Source organism: Engystomops pustulosus, chromosome 1 (assembly GCF_040894005.1).
Source record: "Engystomops pustulosus chromosome 1, aEngPut4.maternal, whole genome shotgun sequence".
NCBI lineage: Eukaryota > Metazoa > Chordata > Amphibia > Anura > Leptodactylidae > Engystomops > Engystomops pustulosus.
Window position 1 is genome coordinate 30,801,634 of NC_092411.1, and position 21,104 is coordinate 30,822,737.

Consider the following 21,104-nt stretch of genomic DNA (forward strand, 5'->3'; position numbering starts at 1 on the left):
CACGCCTGTGTGCTGAAACTTCCCCCTCTCTCTGCCGGATTTAAAATCTCTCTAGCAGAGGAAGGTGACAGTGTAACAGCCTTTGAAGCTACAACATGGAGGGTCCCTGATATTGCCCCTCAGCCTTATTAGCATCATTAAAAGTTCATTTTGGAAGGAAAGAGGCCATGGATAATATAAGAGGATTACCACAGTCACAGTGCCTGGATCTGAGTAGGTTTCCTGGGTTTATCGTACATCCTGGCACAAACCTAGGAAGACTTGCTGCACGTATACAGTGTGATTCATCCTGTGCTGCTTTTTCCTAGCATGTGTTGAGGTGGCTGCATACCCCGGGCTAGTGCCATGTTCCCAGCATGCCCTGCAGCTGGCATCTCCGAAGGGGTCAGTGAGACGTTACGGCACACGACCCGCCCTGATATAACCGTGTCGATCACTCAGCTGAGGCTAGATAGCCACTTTGTCTTTGGTGTGTTTTACCCCCTAAGTTATTCTTATGGTCTTGAATTGTTTTTAAGACGGCGTAAGGATCCAGTAAATTTCTTTTTTTCCCCTCCCCTCTTCACGCAGCCTAATAAATGTTCCAAATTTCAGTGGGATCCATTTTAAAGCCATTTCCAGACAAGAGTACATTACAGCTGAGCAAACAAGCAAAGCGCAGCACATCATTCTGCCCATTATGCGGTGACATTAAATATACATATCGGGAAGGTAGCAGATGCTTTTGTTCAGGAATTGACATGTAAAGAAGCGGCTCTCTCAGCAGGGCCGTGCTCAATCTGCTACTCCTTCACATGTAATGAATAGCTAATTTCAGCAGAATGGTCCATAAGAGACCAAGAGGGAGGATGCTGGAGTACAGGCCGGGAGCATTGCAGCAAGTAAAAGCAGCGGGATGTAGAGCGATGCGCTCCTTAATGGGGGGAAGCATTGCCACACTTGTAGGGGGTGAAAAATCATAAAGCGCTGCTCATCTGTTCCCTCGTATTCAAATGAGAGATTTACACAAACAAGCAGGTGTTTAGATGGGTGAGCGGCGCGGGCGTAGAAGGGCGAGTGTACGGTGTGCTGGAAGGCTAGGATTCTAGAAGATGTACAGTACTTAAAGGGGTTGTCCATTTTCAAACAATTTTTTGTGTAATGAAAAGCTATACAATTTTGCAATCTTCTTTTCCGTATTCAGGTTTTCTAGTTCTCGGCTTGCTTTGTTTACTTTCTGTGGATGAAAATCACTTTTGGTATTGATTGTCCAATTGTCTGTTTACCCCTATAATGATGCTGTAATGTCATTATAGGTAATCTAATATCAAAGTCTATCATAAATTGGGGAACACTGATGGTGTGGTGGTTCTATCTCCCTGGCTTTATTGATTTTTCACTTGCCTTATAAGCCGACCCGAGTATAAACAGAGGCCCCTAATTTTACTACCAAAAACTGGGAGAACCTATTAATTCTCCTATAAGCCAAAGGTGGGTTGGTTAAAGCGCCCCAGTGTGTAGCCGGCCAGCCCAAAAAAAAGTACTCACCATTCCGATGCCCCAGGGAGCTCCTCTTCTATCTTCATGTCGGCAGCGGCTGATATAATAGTTGTGCTTCTAATAACTTAATAATGGGCAGTGGAGGTTGTAGTGACCGGGTACAGCCTGCAACGGCGGCGTCACTCAATGGCCGTTGTGTATTGGCGGCTTCCAAGATACGTTCTTGGTCAATTCCGTCGCTGAGGATGACGTTATCTACTTGTGATCTGTTGCCCCGGCTCAGTTGAGGGGAGGTCTGTTCCTAGATGAGTGATAGGGGCATGCGCTGTCCTGTATGGGGCTAGCTTCCCTTTGTGTTTTTATGGCAGTATTATCCTACTGTGAAGTGGACATGGAATTCATTTAGTGCAATAAAAAGATGACGTCAGAGGCTCAGATGGTGGAGGATCTGGATTCTGGGAAACCTGTAGTTGGTGCCAAATTGAACTTGTTGTTCGTTTGCAAACTAATGAGAGGGACAAAGCCCTTTTAGTATAGGATTGCTGTGTAATTGGGAGGTCGTCAGACTATTGTGGGATAGAGAGGAATGCTGGAGGGTAATCCTGGTGTCTATACACTTCATAGGAAGGCCGTGCAGTCATAACAATGACAAGGATTAGAAAGTGGCTATTAGCATAACTGGTCAGGTGGAAGACTGCAGGACCTGCCCATACATATACTAGAACAATATGGGGCCATTATCTGTACTAAAAAGGGTTAAAGGTGTTTTTTTTTTTTTTTTTTTTTTTTTTTGGGGTGTTTCAATCAAAACCTGTCTTTTCTAGATGTAGTGTCTGTGCAGGATGAGCCACACGGTGCAACCTCAAGTGCATGGTAATTGTTGCTTATTGAGCAGCACTGGGCTTGTGTATTCACTGTATGGATAAGTGCAGGCTTAAAATAGTCACATTTGTGTATATGTTATGGTTGCTTTTGTATGATGGAGTCTCGAGCTAGGACTGCTGTCTGTCTAGATTGACTTCAGTGCTGCAAGAAATCAATTGAGGCAAAGTTGATGTCTGAATTCGACAGGTTCCCTTGCACATTTGGTTATTTATAGCTGAAAAAAATGGCGCAGCAGCACACGTTCCCTACCCTAAATATTGTTAAAGGAAACCTGCCATCACAGATCTTCGGAGCGGCTCTGGCCTCTGCTTCGGAGCGGCTCTGGCCTCTGCTTCGGAGCGGCTCTGGCCTCTGCTTCGGAGCGGCTCTGGCCTCTGCTTCGGAGCGGCTCTGGCCTCTGCTTCGGAGCGGCTCTGGCCTCTGCTTCGGAGCGGCTCTGGCCTCTGCTTCGGAGCGGCTCTGGCCTCTGCTTCGGAGCGGCTCTGGCCTCTGCTTCGGAGCGGCTCTGGCCTCTGCTTCGGAGCGGCTCTGGCCTCTGCTTCGGAGCGGCTCTGGCCTCTGCTTCGGAGCGGCTCTGGCCTCTGCTTCGGAGCGGCTCTGGCCTCTGCTTCGGAGCGGCTCTGGCCTCTGCTTCGGAGCGGCTCTGGCCTCTGCTTCGGAGCGGCTCTGGCCTCTGCTTCGGAGCGGCTCTGGCCTCTGCTTCGGAGCGGCTCTGGCCTCTGCTTCGGAGCGGCTCTGGCCTCTGCTTCGGAGCGGCTCTGGCCTCTGCTTCGGAGCGGCTCTGGCCTCTGCTTCGGAGCGGCTCTGGCCTCTGCTTCGGAGCGGCTCTGGCCTCTGCTTCGGAGCGGCTCTGGCCTCTGCTTCGGAGCGGCTCTGGCCTCTGCTTCCCCTATACCCTATAATTTTCATACATGTCTTTTTTTTTTTTTTCTTACCTTTTTTGATATTTTGACTTGGTGTCTTTTTCCCAAATAAAATTATATTTTGTGTAAAGTTGTAATTTTCATATATACATATACATATATATATATTATATAATTTTTTTTGTTTTCCTTTTAAGCTGTGTACATATTGGGCAGTTTAGTATGCAGATGAGCAAAATGGGATTTGGCCTCCATTCCTCAAGCTGGATCTGCATTTCAAAGAGCGGGTCGTGATATTGTAATCTCATTGAGCAGTGTATCCCCCCACCTTCCTCAGAGGTCTCTGGCCCCCTGTGTGGAATAAATTAGGGAAATTCTCCAGCATCACAGGCCACATCTGACAGTGTTGACATGGTCGGTGCGTCCTCATGATTTTTTAGTAGGTTTTCCTTTTTATTTTATGCAGTTTTGTGTGATGGGAGGCCTTTTTTTGCATAATGATGGGGTTTGTGATGTTTTTATAGTATGTGTGTTTTTATTCTTGTGCGGTATGTTTGCTCCTGTATGTATTTTAGTTTGATATCAGCCCCCTCCCCTTCTCCCTTGCAGTCCCAGAGCACAAACTAATCTGATTTTGAGTCAAAAATAAGGTTAATGTCTCGCAGCAGCAAAAATAGATCACGTTTCAGAAGGACTGAAGGCGTGTAATCCCGATTTATGCGAGGGTTTCTTGGATGAAACCTTAGCCTGCGAGCTGAGACCCTTTGAGGGGGGAACTCTGAGGATCTCTACGGTTTCAGCTGTAATCTCGGATGTCCTTTCCGATCCCTCGCTGCCTCCATCTGGGTATTCCTACCACATGTCATCCCTGAAGGAGTAACTAGAAGCTTCCCCCCTCTTTAATGTCACGCTCCTCCGGGAAGGGTTGAAGCCGACTCATGTCTGTCTTGTAGAAGATGTTGTGATTAAAATTGGGGCGATGAAGCGATGCGCTCTGTCTTAAGTGAAACTTTCATCACACCTGTATGGAATATGGCGCTTTTTATGCCATGTTAAAAGATCCACAGTTGAAAATCATTCACACAGTAGATGATTTGTTTCAGTGTGTTACACATTAAATGTCAAGTTAAAGGTAACCTGTCACCAGGTTTTACCCCACTAGACTACTAGCCCCCTTTCGGTAGGATTTGAAATGTCCTTTATGTAAAATATCACCCATTTACCTATTAAAAAAAAAAAAAAAAAAAAAAAAAATATCCCCTAAACTCAAAAATGACTCTTCTCTCACCTCATTTGCACATGAGACGAGTCAAGTTTAGAGGTTGCTAGGAGGTTGTCACTTTAGAAGCCTCAATCTTCTGTTCTATAGCACCTAGAAACAGTCTTTCTGTGTCGTATTAAAGATGAGAAGATGAGGATCTCTTCTTTCAGACCACATGAAAGATTTGGGAGCCGCTGAACCAGATATACAAACAACTAAAGACATAGTTGGAAATATAAGCTGCAGATAAAGATCCAGTTTCTGACTACATTTTACCTTCCTCTATGTCCAGTTGTGTAGGTCACAGAACCGTGAGCTTGATGGCATCTGAGAGATGAGATTCTTATCTTTAATATGACACACGAGTTGGTTTGTAGGTAATATAGGAGCATAAATGGGGGGCTTCTGAAGTGAGACTACCACTGAAAGCACTAGACTTGATGCGCCTCATGTCCAAATTCGATAAAAGGAGTCACATTTGCTTGTCTTTGTGAAATCTCGCATTTTCCTATAAAACAGTGGAGGGTATTCGGAAAAGACAGGTTCTTTTTAACTCTTTCCACATTTCTAATATAGAAACTAAAAAAAACGATGTGCTGTGGCGCAGCGCTCTGGGGGTAACGTGTAGCTGCATACATTGTGTAATCCCATCAGTGCCAATTATTGACTTCTATAGGGGCTGTATTGTCTACCTTTGCATTACGCCCCCTGGAGACTTCTGTTTTGGGAATTCTTTGGTATATGAGATTCTCACTTATTACTATTGTGAATATTTTTAAGAATCCTTTTTTACTAGATTTTCATCTTTTATAGGAACCTGTCACATTGAACGTGTGGGTTTCATAAAACGATGCAGCATCGGTCCACAGGTCATTGGATGAACTGCAATACCGGGCATGACCAGCGGGCATGTGTGGCGCTGTTTAAGTGAAAGTAGCTTGGATCTTTTAGGTTTCTGGCATCTTTTAAGCTCCATGGAGGGGGCTGGGGTAAAAAACCTTTAAATTAACCTGCCTAATAGCGATTGGTATGTCAGCCATGGGTTTTCCCATGCATTTATGGAGGAATGCAATATTCGGGTTATGTATGTGGCCGCCTTGGTAATTAACCATCAGTTCGCCATTCCTTCCTTCATTATGAGTATTGTAGATGAAAGGTCTTGTTTACACTAACATCCGTTAAATCCATGACCTCTGAGATTTGGGCTTTGGTTCTTGGAATATACGCCTAGATGACATCTTGAGTCCATTTTGGCTTGTCGTAACCTGTCCGGGTTAGTAGTGGACGCACTGATGAGGGATAATGAGGCTGATGTGGCTCTGTGCCGGGCACGCTGGACGAGCTGGATGCTTTTTCTTCCAACTCTGCTACGTGTTTGTTATGTAACCTGCCGTGTGCATCTTTTTATGACATAAACCTATTTGCTTTATAGGTTTCATGAGAGATGTGCAGTAATTTGGGTGCTTGTTGTGTATGTAGTTGCGAGATACAACGCGTTGGGGGTAACCATGACCTGTGCATGTCCAGTCACTCTAGTTGGGGCGTCTTAATTTATTAGCATCGCTGCTGCCTCCAAATACATGGTACAAGCTGCTGCATACATAATTGCACAAAGGCGGAAGCTTTGGAGGATTTTATTTCTCTACTGCTGTTATCCCCCATGTGCATCATGCAGGCTGCTGCCTCTGACACTCACCCTCCATGTGCATAATGCAGGCTGATTCCTTGTACTTCCTACACTCACCCTCCATGTGCATAATGCAGGCTGATTCCTTGTACTTCTACACTCACCCTCCATGTGTATAATGCAGGCTGATTCCTTGTACTTCTACACTCGCCCTCCATGTGTATAATGCAGGCTGATTCCTTGTACTTCTACACTCGCCCTCCATGTGTATAATGCAGGCTGCTGCTGCTGCCGCCTTTGGACCCACCCCACTCCATATACATAATTTGGGCTACAGGTTTTGGAGATTTCAATATACCCAAACTTTATTTCTCTGCTGCTGTCATTAAGCAGAATTCTTATGTGCACAGTAATATAAATCGAAGGAAATGGAGAATGAGACCTGTGGTGGTGATCATTTAGGTAGCATCACCCAAAATACACTGAATGTGCTGTGGTCCCTCCTGTTTGGAGATATATGTAGCGGTCTTATGAATGGACTACATTGATGGGACGGAGCGTTTGGATGCCTAGAGCTTTGGGAACCAGTATCTACCACTAAAACCAGGATTTTGTGATCATGCAACCTACATGATGTAATGCAGGTCTCTAGGCTGAAAGGTGGGCGCTGCTGATTGTATGTGTGGAGTGCATTATTTAGGGCTCTCCTCATGAGTAGCCGTGTCATTTGTGATTCACGTCTTAGCATTAGGCCTTGAATGATTTAGTATTATCGCTTTTACAGTAATCTTTGTTTCTCTTCCCCCTTTAAGGTTTCCATCTGAGCGGCACAGTGACGGAGCCCGCCATGCAGTCCGAGCCCGAATCCGTTTGCAATGTAGCCATCAGCTTCGACCGTTGCAAGATTACCTCAGTGACCTGCAGCTGCGGGAACAAGGACATCTTCTACTGCGCGCACGTGGTGGCGCTGTCTTTATACCGCATCCGCAAGCCCGATCAGGTCAAGCTTCATCTTCCTATTTCAGAGACCCTCTTTCAAATGAACAGGGACCAGCTGCAGAAATTTGTACAGTATTTGATTACAGTTCACCACACGGAGGTTCTGCCGACCGCTCAGAAACTAGCGGACGAAATTCTGTCCCAGAACTCTGAAATCAATCAAGTACATGGTGAGTGGTCCTTCATTCGATAAGATCACATCCCCCCACCCCACCCCATCCTCTCCTAGTTTGTTTTCAGGATCATGGCACTCGGGAATATTGCGGTGGGCACATTTTGTTGCTCTTCACATCTCCATTACAAGGTTATGTTATGCCTGGATTTTCTGGATTAAAAGTTTGACGTCAAGGGAAAGTGCTGGTGCAGTCTGCTGACCACTACTACTACTTTTTTTTCCCCCCAATTGTCCTATAATTACATAACATACTGAAACAAGTGTGAAGCTTCTATTGTTTTAAGGTATGTGGAAAGTGGTGGCCGTCCACTTACCCAGAAGCACCCCGCCAATTTCTGGTACGACCTCTATAAGGATCTGATTCATTTTTGATTTTTATTTTTTTTTTCTGTGGCTATATGAGAAGTTGAACGAAACAAAGAGATTTTATGGGTTATATTACTTAACTATGTTGATATACTTGATGGTTTTTGGCAAGATCATTGAAGCCGGTTGCCCATGAGCAAATTTGGTTTGGTGCTTTTTTTTTTTTTTTTTTTTTTTTTTAATTTCCTAATCCGAACCGTGAATCACTGAGGTTCAGTTCTGGTAATGCGAACCAAACTGACTTGTGGGTTAGAAGCTTAAGGGGCATCTACCCCCAGGATCAATGATTGTAAACTAAGCACACTGACGTACTGGTGTGTGCCCTCTCTGGCAGGATCTATTCTTTTAGCTTCTTATGCCCTCGTTTTTACAAAAAAATCTTTTAAAAATGAAGCAAATGGGCCTAAGGGGCTTTGGGCTCCATAGGTGTTTAATCGAGCCCCTCAGGCTCATTTGCATAATTTTTAAAGCCTTTGAAAAAATAAAGGGCAATGGAGGCTTGAAGAGCGTATCCTACCGGAGGGGGCACACACAAATGTCCATGATCAAGGTTGTACACCATGCACACTGGGGTAGATGTCCTTTAAGTCCTAGTTTCCACATTGACTTTGGGTCATGGTAAAATGCTGGATTATTCCGTAATTTGAGCTCAATATTTCCCTGTGCCATTTGCATGCCTTGGTTACCAGCAGCTTTTTATTTTGCTGATATGAAGAATGAGGAAAGCCACGATATGCAAATGTTTCACTACCCCAAGGCTCGTTTCAGATGAGTATGTCGACCCGTGTGCGGGCCACGTTTCACATGTCCCAGGGAATGCTCTCCAACATAGTTCACTTTCACCAAATGATAGATCTTTGCTTGCTGTCATGCAACAGGAAGCTTCATTGTTTACTTGGATGAAGACCAATCCCTGGTCATATGATGGCACACAGGTGCACGGCTTATATCCGGTCATGTGGTGGCACACAGGTGCGCGGCTTATATCCGGTCATGTGATGGCACACGGCTTATATCCGGTCATGTGATGGTGCACGGCTTATATCCGGTCATGTGATGGTGCACGGCTTATATCCGGTCATGTGATGGTGCACGGCTTATATCCGGTCATGTGATGGTGCACGGCTTATATCCGGTCATGTGATGGTGCACGGCTTATATCCGGTCATGTGATGGTGCACGGCTTATATCCGGTCATGTGATGGTGCACGGCTTATATCCGGTCATGTGATGGTGCGCGGCTTATATCCGGTCATGTGATGGTGCGCGGCTTATATCCGGTCATGTGATGGTGCGCGGCTTATATCCGGTCATGTGATGGTGCGCGGCTTATATCCGGTCATGTGATGGTGCGCGGCTTATATCCGGTCATGTGATGGTGCGCGGCTTATATCCGGTCATGTGATGGCACACAGGTGCGCGGCTTATATCCGGTCATGTGATGGCACACAGGTGCGCGGCTTATATCCGGTCATGTGATGGCACACAGGCTTATAGCACACAGCTCTGGTAATTCTTAAATAGTAAGCAGTGCACCTATGTGGCATCACATGACCATGGTTTGACCTGCAGGAAGTAAACATTAAGTTTCCTTTAAATTGACAGCAAGAAGAGATCTAGCAAACAAAAGTTGATAAAGATAAATGTATTTTGGAAATATTGTTATTTTAAGGAATTTGCTGAAAGTGGGCAACCCCTTTAAATTTGATGCCAGGAGTCCCTACAATCCTGCAGGAGACCGGCGCATTTGTCTTGGTGGCATGCAGGAATCTATGGCACACGGAGAGTGAGTTTAGTAGCTGGTGGGACTCAGGACTTGTTCATTAAATGTGTGATTTCAGAAGCCTCCAGTCTTGCTGCTTACTACGGTCCTTTCTTGGATCCATTGTTGTACTTTCCACCAGCCATATCAAATTTTGTCGCTTCCCACGTCATTGGGAGCTCAGAGCCGCAGAACTGGCCAAAGTTGTCACACAGATGGTTGAAACTTTTATAGCAAAGTGTATTATTTCCCAGACTGAAGGGACGGATATCTCTCCGCCAGGAGCCCACATGATCTGACATGAGCTGCTCTTACTCCATCAATGGCTGCACTCATCCTGTAAGAGATCCCACACCTCTCCTCAGGCTCCCACCACTTCTCCTTACTAGTCTCTCCATGGTGACTTGCGAGCCTCTCCCATTGTCTACATATGTCCAGGTTTTTAGATTCTTATTGGATTTACATAAAGTCCATACAGGGACCCCCCCACACACCATTCTTTACATGTTTGTGGGTGAAGTGCACTTTTTAAAATAAAAATAAAATTCTTTGTAAAACTCTTGGCAACAGAACGTGTGCAAAAGGCACGATCAACAGCGGAAAAACAAAGGGGCGGCTAGGCCGATGGATACTAAAACGGGGACAAGAGAGGGGACACAGACGCCAAGCTAGTAAAATGAATTCCTGGAGACAGACTCTCCGCGGGGACCAAGGCATTCCTCCTAAAAAGCCAGCGCTGCGTGGGTGTTGTAGAAGATGGTCTGAATTGTGACTAGACAGTCATGGCTGCATAGATTAGCTCTGGATATGTGTATATTCTGGGAGTCGTCACATCTTTGCTTTTTCATGGTGTCTGGATTACTATGCTATATTAATCCTGAGCATTCAGACAAGGCTTGAGTATAGGTGATATAGCTCATATAATCCAGTCATTTGTGGATTATTATTAATCTGCCTTTTAGCTACTTGCTATCTAATGAAACCTGCAGCACTGCCTCTACATATATTACCTTCCAGCTACTTAATTTACAAACTCTAATTGCACTAATTACAAACCGTATTAAATTCACACATTTTATAGAAGACGACATGTGACGCAAATGTGCATTTTGACCATGAGCTAGTCGTGCAAACAGCAGCCAACTCGCCTACCCATTGGGGTTTTTTTTGGGCAGGGTGGATTTCGGCCACTGATGTCAGACCGGCCACAAGCAAAGGATCAGTTTTCTGTTTTCTAGGCATTCTGGGAAGTGACTCTCCCTTCCTGCAGCCTCTGAAGTTGACTCATCTCAGACATAATATGACTTGTCATTTTTTCATATGACTTTGGAGGATATTTTATTTTTAATGGGAGATTTTTCACATAAGAGGGTATTTGTACCCTTACCTTAGGGAGCTGGTAGTTGAAAGGGGTAAGATCTGATGACTCAAGGATCCCGTTTACCTGTCGAGTAGATTGGCAGGTGAAGCTTTGCCAAGTTTTCCCAGTATTCCTGTAGATAAATGGAGGCCCCGTGAAGCATGATCACTTAGTGTTCAAGGGTTTTCTGTTAACCATTTAACATGGATTAGTGATCCATTCACTGTATAACTGCTTTGTCTACCCCCCTGCAGTCAATCACTTATGTGTAAATGGTGCTCTTCGGTCCCCCCTCCAATAATCGGACAGGTATAAGGCAATTTCACACAGAGCCTCCATGTTGGTGAATTGCCATGAACATCTGGTTGCGAGCAGTAGCACAGGTGAGGTGACATTAGGAGACCATAAAACGAGATTAGTGCGGAGCAGAACAATGCCCCCATTCACATTTGCTTATTTGCAAAATAACACAAGGGGGATTTTCACCCTCCACGTTTGATGCCAAGATTCTTTTTGCAGGGATGTGGGAGTTTTCGTGTAGATGCTCACAGCTATGCTCCATTGCATCGTGTTGGGTTTCGTCTTCAGAGGTGACACTTGGACTTCTAAGGAGAACTTCTACCCCATCTGCTCTTATTATTTCCACTGAAAATATTCACTTTTTCTTGGCAAATGTACCTTTTTAAGTTTTTAAAGCTGCAATTTTGTGTGGATTTGAGCCGTTTCAAAGCATTTGGCGGAATCTGCGGCAAATCCCGCTACGTGTACACGGATGTTGATGAAGCTATTGATGCAGGATTTCTTAACCGAACTTAAAATCTTAGCAAATTCAGTCTGGTGAAACCGAGCAATTTTTGATGAAACAAACTCACATGGGCGACCGGTTTTCCTTCGATCAGCCACATAGTCAATATGGCGTTTTACTCAGATATCACAACCCCCTGATCATATTTTGCTTCCAAATATTTATAGAAGATGCCTAAATCTCAATTATTATGGCATGACACAATTTTGTGACCTCGTACTGCAGGTCCTTCACTCTTTAGAGGCCAGAGACCAATGGTATCAAAATAAAAAGGGGGGTAATGTCCTTAATTGTTTACATTCTGCTAGAACATGAGGGTCCAAATCCATGTTTCTAGTATACCCTGAGGAATATTTTTAATGATTTATTATTGAAATGTATATATTGCCTCTTATGGTTGAACTACAGAAGGCACTAGGTAGCGGTCGTAGCAGATTTGGGGCCTGTATGGTTCTCCATTACAATGCCTTGATGAGCCAATGCTTGTTGGAGTCTAAAATTTTGTAATACGGCATTGAAAGTCAGTCATAAAACGTTAATGTGTATTTGATCGAGTCTTGAGATAGTGGTAGCTTTATATCTTGTCTCAGGCAGCTTTGGGGAATGTACTTGGTGGTTTCATATCCACAAAGGCCTCATACACCAGGTTCATTTTTCACACTTGAGACGGCAGACATTTAGGGAGATTTATCATAGGTCTCTTAGAACAGAACTGTTTTAGTGGCCCATTGCGACCAATTAGAGCCCAGCTTTCATTTTCCCACAGCTGTTTATAAAATTAAAGCTGAGCTCTGATTGGTTTCCATGGGCAACTAGAACAGTTTTACCTCAGAAACTTGATGATGAATCTCCCCCATTTTGTTTGTTTTTCACACTGGTGCCCTTAATGGGAGTCCGCAGCCAAGTGTAATCTTATCACGGCCGTAAAAGCAAACATGTTCACTTTCTCAATAAACAAGTAGACATTTAATCTAGAGTGCGACCCCAGCGAAGCCCGGCCCTGCCGCAGCACGTTCCCTTTGATGGTTTCCAGGGTTTGTTGTGGCAGGCCTGAGCCTCATACTTGGCTTTGCGTCCTGCCTCCTGAATTTTTTCAGTCAGGAATTTGATTAGTTCTAGTAACGTCATGTAATGTGTGTGGTTATGTCTATACAGATTCCTGTTGGAAATGGTAGTCGCTTATAGCAACAAAAGATAAATTCGCTGTTGTCCTTGGGATATAGGGAATTTAATTGATTGTGCACCATGGCAGACAGGACACATTATAAGGTCTATTATTCACATTATATTTTTCTTTATCCTAGTCTATTGTTTTTGCCTCCTTGGTATATATTCACATAGTGTTAAGGCTGGTCAAGGGATGTCACCAGCTTGTTCCAACCTCTTTAATGATCTCCTTATTGTGTCACTTAGCAAATGATCTGCAAATACGAAAGGAACTTGGATGACAGTGTGGCTTCCATATTTTTCACATTCCCATAGGCCTAAGTTGCAAACACAGGCAGGAATAGGGACAGTTTTCTACAGCCTCCACGTCGATCCGCGAACAAGTATGTGCATTAATGTTTGACTGCATAATTTGGAGTCGCCAAATGTGTGGCGTAAGTTGATTGAGACAAAAAGTTGCTTCAAAAGTCACACATTTGGTATAATTTTGTACACCCCTTCCACTGCTTTGGGTACAGCCGGTCTTTAAAGTTAACATTCATCTTGAATAAGCCCCTTTGACTGAATTTTTTATTTCACAGCCAGAAAAAAAGCACACCTTTCCCACCAATATTAATTGTGAAGCTTTACTTTTTTTTTTTTTTTTTTTTTTTAAAGTGAAGTTTGATTAATAATACAAACATTTTAATTGCCGCAGTGAATCTAAAAAAAAATCACAGGGTACGAGTATACCGTGACGGCAATAGTCTTCTCTGACCTCTATACAGAAAAAGATAACAAAAAAGTAAAATATACAATCCTGAATATGGATCTACCCAAACACAAGTGCGAATGAGCTCTTTCAGGAAGCTCAAAAGAATTTCTAAAGCGGTGGACGTGACCTACTGATGTGCGCCCCCTAGTGGATATATTTGCATGCATTTTAAATATAATAATGAAGAAAATGTATAATGTAGAAAATTTTTGTATGCAGAATATGATGGAGGCTTTAAACCAACTCTCTGATTTACAGAGATTGTAAGCTCTTGTGAGCTGGACCCTCGCTCCTATAGTTTCATGTGACCAGAAGAAGTTAAAATGTCATGTAACTGAAGAAAACTCTTAATTTTTTTTTTTTAATTTTTGCTTTCTTTGCATGTCCTGAGACCTGTCATGCAGTGGTAAAGGCCGTTTCAGATGTGAGTGTTGTGTCCACCCCAAAAAAAAACGCCGTTATGTGGGAATCGTATGCAGTCTGTTTTGTAACCGCATCTGTTATTTTCATGACTGCAAAAAAATGAATGTTTTTCTAATTCCCAGCTGCTTGAGAAAAAAAACGGCCCGCATACAGATGGTGCAACTTTTTTTTTTCCTCATGTTATGCACAACAGTGAAAAAGCCATAGAACAAACCCATAGAAATCAATAGGATAGTATGTCCTCTGTAAAAAGGGTGGTATACGGATGTCAAAACGCCCATCTAAGTCCTAAGGTGGATGGAAGTGACTACTATAATTTTTTTTTTTACTTTTTTTGTATATTATATTTTTTCTGCACCCGATCTGTGTATTACACTGACTGATGGGCGAGGAGGGAGGGGAGGGGGGTAGCTAATAGATCTGGAAGAATGTCCTGATAAAGAGGAGCTGCTTGTTTTGGTTGAACAGTCGCTCTTTGTTAGGAACGTTGCTCCGGGCCTGTGAGCTCAGAGCTCAGGTATGTGATGGGAGCGCAGTAGGCACAGGTGTGTGTGGTAGAAACACCACAAAATCATGTCATAAACCTCAATTATCTACCGGAGCGCGACCATCACTTTGAGATGGGCTCCATGTGCAGGAGACAACAAGGATACAAAGTTTATAAGCAATAATGGATCATTCCACCATTGGGGAGTGATGTGATTCCTTGGATGTCATCAGTCTGGAATCCTTCCAGAGAACTACTCTCATACCTGTGGGATTTTATGTAAACTTAATGAGCATAGTCCGTAAATAGGTGGACTGTTTTTAGATAATTAGAAACCTAAGGACTTGTGTTTGGTGGGTGCTCATATTTGCTACAACTTTGTTTTACCTTGAAGCTCACAGGCCCCTCAGGTTGGGCTTGAAATATCCTTTCTAGAATTCCATCTTTTATGTAAAAAAAAAAATAATTGCCTCTTCGTATTTAAAAAAAAAAAAATAAAATGTACATGAGCAGAATTATATTTTTACCTGAAATGAGTCAAGTTTAGAGGCTGCAAAAGGATGTGTTCCTATCATCTGTTTCATAGCAACTAGGAATGGTCATCTGGTGTCGTCGTAGGTCGGAACCTCCGCCTTCAGATGACATCAGATTTGTGTATCTAGATCGCACAACCACCAGCCTGATACGATCTGAAAGAATGTTCTGTGTTACATCTGTTTGCACTTTACATCGAAATGTCGACAGTTTTGTACACTTTCTTACTCGGAACCGTTCAATAACGTGTTGTCATTTTTCGGGACTGAATGACTTCTGCTGTACTGACTCCTAGTAGCAGGGGGATTCCTAAGAGGAGACATCGGCTTGTGGCATCCTTTGAATTCATGTCTGGTCGGGGAATCCTTTGAATAGATGTCAGGCGGCAGAGAAGGTTGTGGGTTCCTTTGTATAGATGTATGGGGTTTACGGCTGAGCAGGGCCCAGGTCATCAGGGAAATACAATGATCTGTCCCTATATGGTGTTTCTTCGTCTCCCAGGGCTTCCCCAGAAACAGTCTCTTATTTATATTAATAATAATTCTTTATTTATATAGCGCACATAGCTTATGCAGCGCTGCACAAAGCATGTCAAATTGGTCCCTGTCCCCATGGGGCTCACAATCTTATCAACCTACCAGTATGATTTGGATTTAATATTCTTCAATTAAATATATTTAACCTAGCCGGGATTTGAACTTGTATCCTCCACTCTCAGCAAATTTATATTTCTGTAATGGAGCAGACTATAGAAGATAACTTCTGTAATACACTTCATGATGTAGAGAGCTTCACATTCTATTGCTTTCTCCTGTAGTGAGCTGAAAGCCTTCAGAGTTCTTTCCACCGCAGACAGATGAGGTTAATGGTTAACGCTTTCCGTTCCTTGAGAATATTTCCTTTGAGCTCTCTGGAGATTGGACAGTCCGGGGACTGTCATTAGGCCCTTTATCAGGTTCCTTTATCTATCAGCTGTCCTAGGAGTTATGGAAATGTACATTTTAGTAGTTATTTACTGAGAATTGGACAGAAATGGCACGTGTTTTGTACCCGGAGCCCCATAGTACTAATGCAGTGTCCTAAAATTGGCAATGTAGTAATACGGCACCTGATCAGTAATTTCCATCTGTTGTGATGGCCAGACCTCGCTGATGTAGCTTGTAGCTTGGGTGGATTAGGAGAGGGGCTGGTTGGGCCATACTAGTCACTGCCTAGTCCTGACTCTGTGGAACAAGGCCGGGCAGAGAACATGCACACTGGATGGAGAACCCCACATTGTGGCAGGCTATACATTATATATTATAGGACTTTAAGACTTGGTTTGAGCAGTAAACATATGGTTCTCTGCAGAATTGGGAACCCTCATAGTCAACAGGTGCAAGTTGGGAGGGTTCCATAAATGCATGATCAAAGCGGCTTATGGACATGGAATATGACCCATATAGAATCACTTGCAGCAAAGGGTTAAATGGTGGCATTAATGTAATCGCAGAACATTTATATACTTTATGTATTTGAGGGGACTGTGTTGTAAATGAAGATTGAAGGACGAGTCTTACCCCGAAAACAAATGATTTTTTTTTTTTCGACAGCGGCCTGTGAGATCAGATCCCCAGTTATGAAACATTTAAGAATCTGTGCAAGATGATATTAGAAACATACGCTGACAACAGCTGCCTCCTCCTGCAGAGAGCTGATCTTTCCTCCTGTGTGTTATCTGCAACCTTTTGAAGAGGAGTCGGGAAGGAGTCCCGTCATTTGAACCTTTTATAGAAGATGAATAGCCGAGAGCGTCAGGAATAGTGCGTCTCCAGGCTCCTTGTTTGTACAAGCCTGCGAGGGTCTGTCTAGAGCGTTAGAATCGGCGAAACATTCTGGATTGTTTGGGTTTAGAATTTGCAAGTTCTGCGTGTCCCCTTTTGAGTGTCGGAAATTTATAAAGCAATCGTCGACACTAAAATGCTTGTAATGTTTTTTGTTCAGCAACTTGTATGTAGAGCCTGTTGTCTCCCTGGTAACAGACTACAAACAAACTATGTAGTCGGATTCTTCAATCTTTTACCTGACTTGTACTGAAACTTTTTTACCAGTATTTGGTAGGATTTTTGGACCATTTAAGATTCCATCAAAACACAACCTCGCAACAACACCCTGATGCTGAAGGGGTCACCCACTAATCTGTACTTCCTGTTCTCACAGGAAATGCTACTTATTCACTTCCGGGCTAAAGTAGGTCACCGGTATTTCCTGCTTCTCAAGAGTGACCAGGAAGTTGATGGTGGTGAGGGTCCGAGTGTGGAGTCCTTTTTCCCCCCCATCTCAAATAACAGAAGACTAACACAAGTTGTGCTCATGAATGGAAGCCATTTAAAGTCCAGTGGATGCAAGACATGTTTAATGTCTGATATCGAGGCAGGTGTGAACTGTGCTTTACCGGCATATGTGATCTTTTTTCCCGACTCAGTAAGGTGCTATGGTATTTATTGGTTGGGCATTAAATTTGATCATATTTTTACGTTCTTATGCATTGCACATTTTGTTGGCTATATGAGGATATACTACACGTGTTGTTTATATGGTAACTGGTAATAGTAACCAGTGGTAGGCGCCACGGTTTCTCCTAAGCCTCCCTAGATCTTTTCCATAGGAATGATGAGTATGATGAGAATGTAGAGAGGGGTGACCACTTACCCCGATTCATGGCTTGTTTTTAATCTGTGTGAGCAGCGCGCGGCCTCCCTGTCCACGTCCTGTGCATTAATATACAGCTGTCTTTCCTTGTGAACAGGTGCTCCAGACCCGACAGCCGGCGCCAGTATAGATGATGAGAATTGCTGGCATCTGGATGAAGAACAGGTCCAGGAACAGGTCAAGCTATTCCTCTCCCAGGGCGGCTACCACGGATCAGGAAAGCAGCTCAACTTGCTTTTTGCCAAGGTATTGTTACAGGACCACTTGTAAGTGAATGTGGGGGGGGGGGGGTGACTATATACACAAACGTTGTCTTGTCACCCATACGGAATGATCTTGTGATGTCTTAAAGTGCTCTATCCTTAGATTTGGGTTTTGCGTTTAAGATAAAGCAGAGCATTTATAATCCAGTATCTGCTAGATCAAAAGAATTTTACACAAATAGAACACTTTAGAAATCTAAGCTGTGTTCTGTCTGCAGTAGTGTATGTGCTGTACATGGGTTTTTTCATCATATTTAGTTAACCACAAGATTATCGTCATGGACTTTGCATTCACAATGCATTTTTCCCTAGTGCAAACCTTTGTTCTCTGGATGAGATAAGAGAACTTTTTTTATTTTATTTTTTTTTAATGAAGACCTTCTCAATCTAACTTGAGTCACTGCAGAGATGTCAAGTACCTTGCAAGGTCGCCCCCTTAAGGACAGAAGTGTCTATGCGACTCTCTGCACATTATGCATTGTGTATAGAGATGAATGGTTTTCTTATTGGGCCAAACCTCTCTTATGACGGACTATGATGGTTTTCAGCTTTCTGCATAGTCCGTGACCGGGGTGTGAATAGAGCCCTGTACATGTCTACAGGTTATATAAACTTGCTCCTTCTTCTACATATAATGGTCATTTATCTGTGTGTGTAATAGATACCTGTAACCATCTATGGTAAAAAGGATATCGCCCCATCCATATTTTAGTGGAAGCTCATGGGTAAAGCATTGTATGGCTATACATAGGTGCACTTTCCCAAATTTATCAAACATAAACTCAAAAAGTGATGTCGACAAGTAGCAACTTGCAAACTTTAGAGTTTGTGCCAAGTTTGATCTTGTGGAAAGGGGATGACATCAGATTTTGGTGGGGTCTGACTGCTTGGTCTGACCCTTGCTGTTTCAGAACTTATTGAATGAAGCGGCGGGTCAATTTCCATTACCCCTGTAGTATTGCATGTAGCGGCCTGAGGATGCTCTACTTGCTGGTTCACTAAATAAGTGTTAACGTTAACTGGTGGGGAACTGACTGCTGGGAGCCCCACAATCCGTTTCTACCCCTATCATTTGAATGCAACCCTTGTAACCACCATAAAGTCCTAAAATTATGTTGGGTGAAAGGCTGATTTTTTTTTGCAAATGCATGCACATATATACCAACCTATATGTATAATGATCCATTTTAAATGAAGCATAGGTATATGGAAATGTTATATATATTTATGGGTGTTAACACTTTCTTGCTTGCCTTCTGATGAAAGTTCCCTTTGTTAATTGCCCGCAGGTACGGGAGATGTTAAAAATGAGGGACTCCAATGGAGCGCGTATGCTGACCCTAATAACGGAGCAGTTCATGGCCGATCCCCGTCTTTCGCTATGGAGACAACAAGGCACTGCAATGACGGACAAGTACAGGCAGCTCTGGGATGAGCTAGGTATTGTTTCAATCTTATTTATTTTTGGTTGGATTTATGCTTTTTTTACCAGGTTATGCAGTGAACACCTGGTTATTGCAATTTGGGTTTTGACATCTGGACATACCCATGTTATTGGCCTGGGTGGCTATGTAGAAGTGGTCTTGGTACTTCTAGAGTGCTTCCCTAGTGTCCCCCTGCGGGATGCATTGTCTTTTTGACGCTGATGTGGACAATATAAAGTAACGCTCTTGTCATTTTCTCCTTGTCGGCTCTTACCCCTTTATTTCTGTGGTGCGAACCACAGCTCCTCCATTGTACATGACTTGGCCGCGGATCGCCCGCTCCCTGTTTATATATTTGGCTCAATGTTTTAATTCCTGTTTTGTAGCTTTAATCCCTTGTATGTGTTTACTATTCTAATGAACACGTTTCCAGCCAACTTGGCACTGGCTGAGGGAGTGATTTGGCTTACAATGCAGGAACTGTGTGTTCACTTCACCCCCCCCCCCTTTCCTCCTCCCCCACCCCCTCTGTGGTTGGGACGAATGAACCATGGGAATGGCCCGTGGTCCTGCCTCTAAGAGGATCCATGAGCGGCTTTCTCACTGTTACCAGTAGCGGATAGGGAACGGGCTGTACTCGTTCTGTTGGACCTTTTTTGTGCCTTTGTTAATAAGTGACTGCAGGGGGCATGGATGGAAAGCTGCAGCGCAGGCTACTTGGGAAAGGACTTGGGTCTTGAACCTTGTATCGTGTGTCTCTTAAATTGTATATTTCCACTTGGTCATGGTATCCAATCCTTGGTTCACATACATGATATTTGCACATTAAAGGGGCAGCTGTTGTAGAGGGGGTTTCTTGCAGTATCCTGAAGATTTGCATCCCAGCGTTGACATTAGAATTATATACCGCGTTTCCCCGAGCATAATTTTTCAGCCTTAAATACATTCACACTTCAAATGTCTATAAATTAATGTCATTTTAGGGTTCATGGTTCGGTTGATAAAGTGGACAAACTGCCTTTTAATATGGCTGTGGATATCTCCCCGTCTGCAGCACCTATAAAGACAGTTCTTGTGGAAGGGGAGATTTTCGTATTGAAAATGACACCAGAACAGTGTTTCGGGGTGCCACAGTACAGAAGTTATATTGGAAATATTATAGAGAAGAATCTGAACTGACACTGAAAGCATTTTTTTTAGGAGCTATGGAAAGATGGCGGCGTTTGGAGGGACTTATTATTTTCCCATGACTTAAAAAAAAATTAAAAATATCTAAATGGAACAAGCAAGATTTCACATAAAGGACATTTCATACCCTAAGGTGTATGCGTTTTTTTTACTTTTAACAAAAAAATAAATGATTACATATGGAACTATAGGTTTAGTAGACTTTATTTTCCTATTGGCTTTGATTTGGTCTACAATATTCCCAATTCTCGGTAAATTAGGAGTTTGTTTTTTGGTAAACATAATCAGTTTGATCACTATTTAAGTACAACATGTAGTTGTGTATACAATATACATAGGGTTATTCCCCCACTATTAGAATTTCAAAAAGCTGCTGCTATTTATTTGAGAAAAGGCTGTAGACTGTATAATATAGTAATAAGTCTCTCTATAAAGTTCTTCCTCCTCCTCCCTCTGCTGTGATGTTACTGTTGTATATTGCCCGGGTGCTAGTAGCCAGATGTACAGGCTTCCTCCTCCGGCTTGTATTGTGTACATTGTCGCCTCCTGGGATGTGGCGCAGTATACTATGGTAAATATTTTTTCTTTACA

The 21,104-nt window shown here is 43.3% G+C and overlaps 1 protein-coding gene across 2 annotated transcripts in view; it reads left to right on the forward strand.

Moving 5' to 3' along the window:
- ZSWIM6 (zinc finger SWIM-type containing 6) overlaps positions 1-21,104 on the forward strand; it is a 71,890-nt gene that overhangs the window by 22,568 nt on the left and 28,218 nt on the right. For both annotated transcript variants that reach the window (XM_072136960.1, XM_072136952.1), the window contains exons 2-4: positions 6,928-7,284; positions 17,736-17,884; positions 19,191-19,341. In XM_072136960.1, coding sequence (XP_071993061.1) covers positions 6,928-7,284; positions 17,736-17,884; positions 19,191-19,341 — 657 coding nt within the window. The remainder of the gene's footprint in view (positions 1-6,927; positions 7,285-17,735; positions 17,885-19,190; positions 19,342-21,104) is intronic.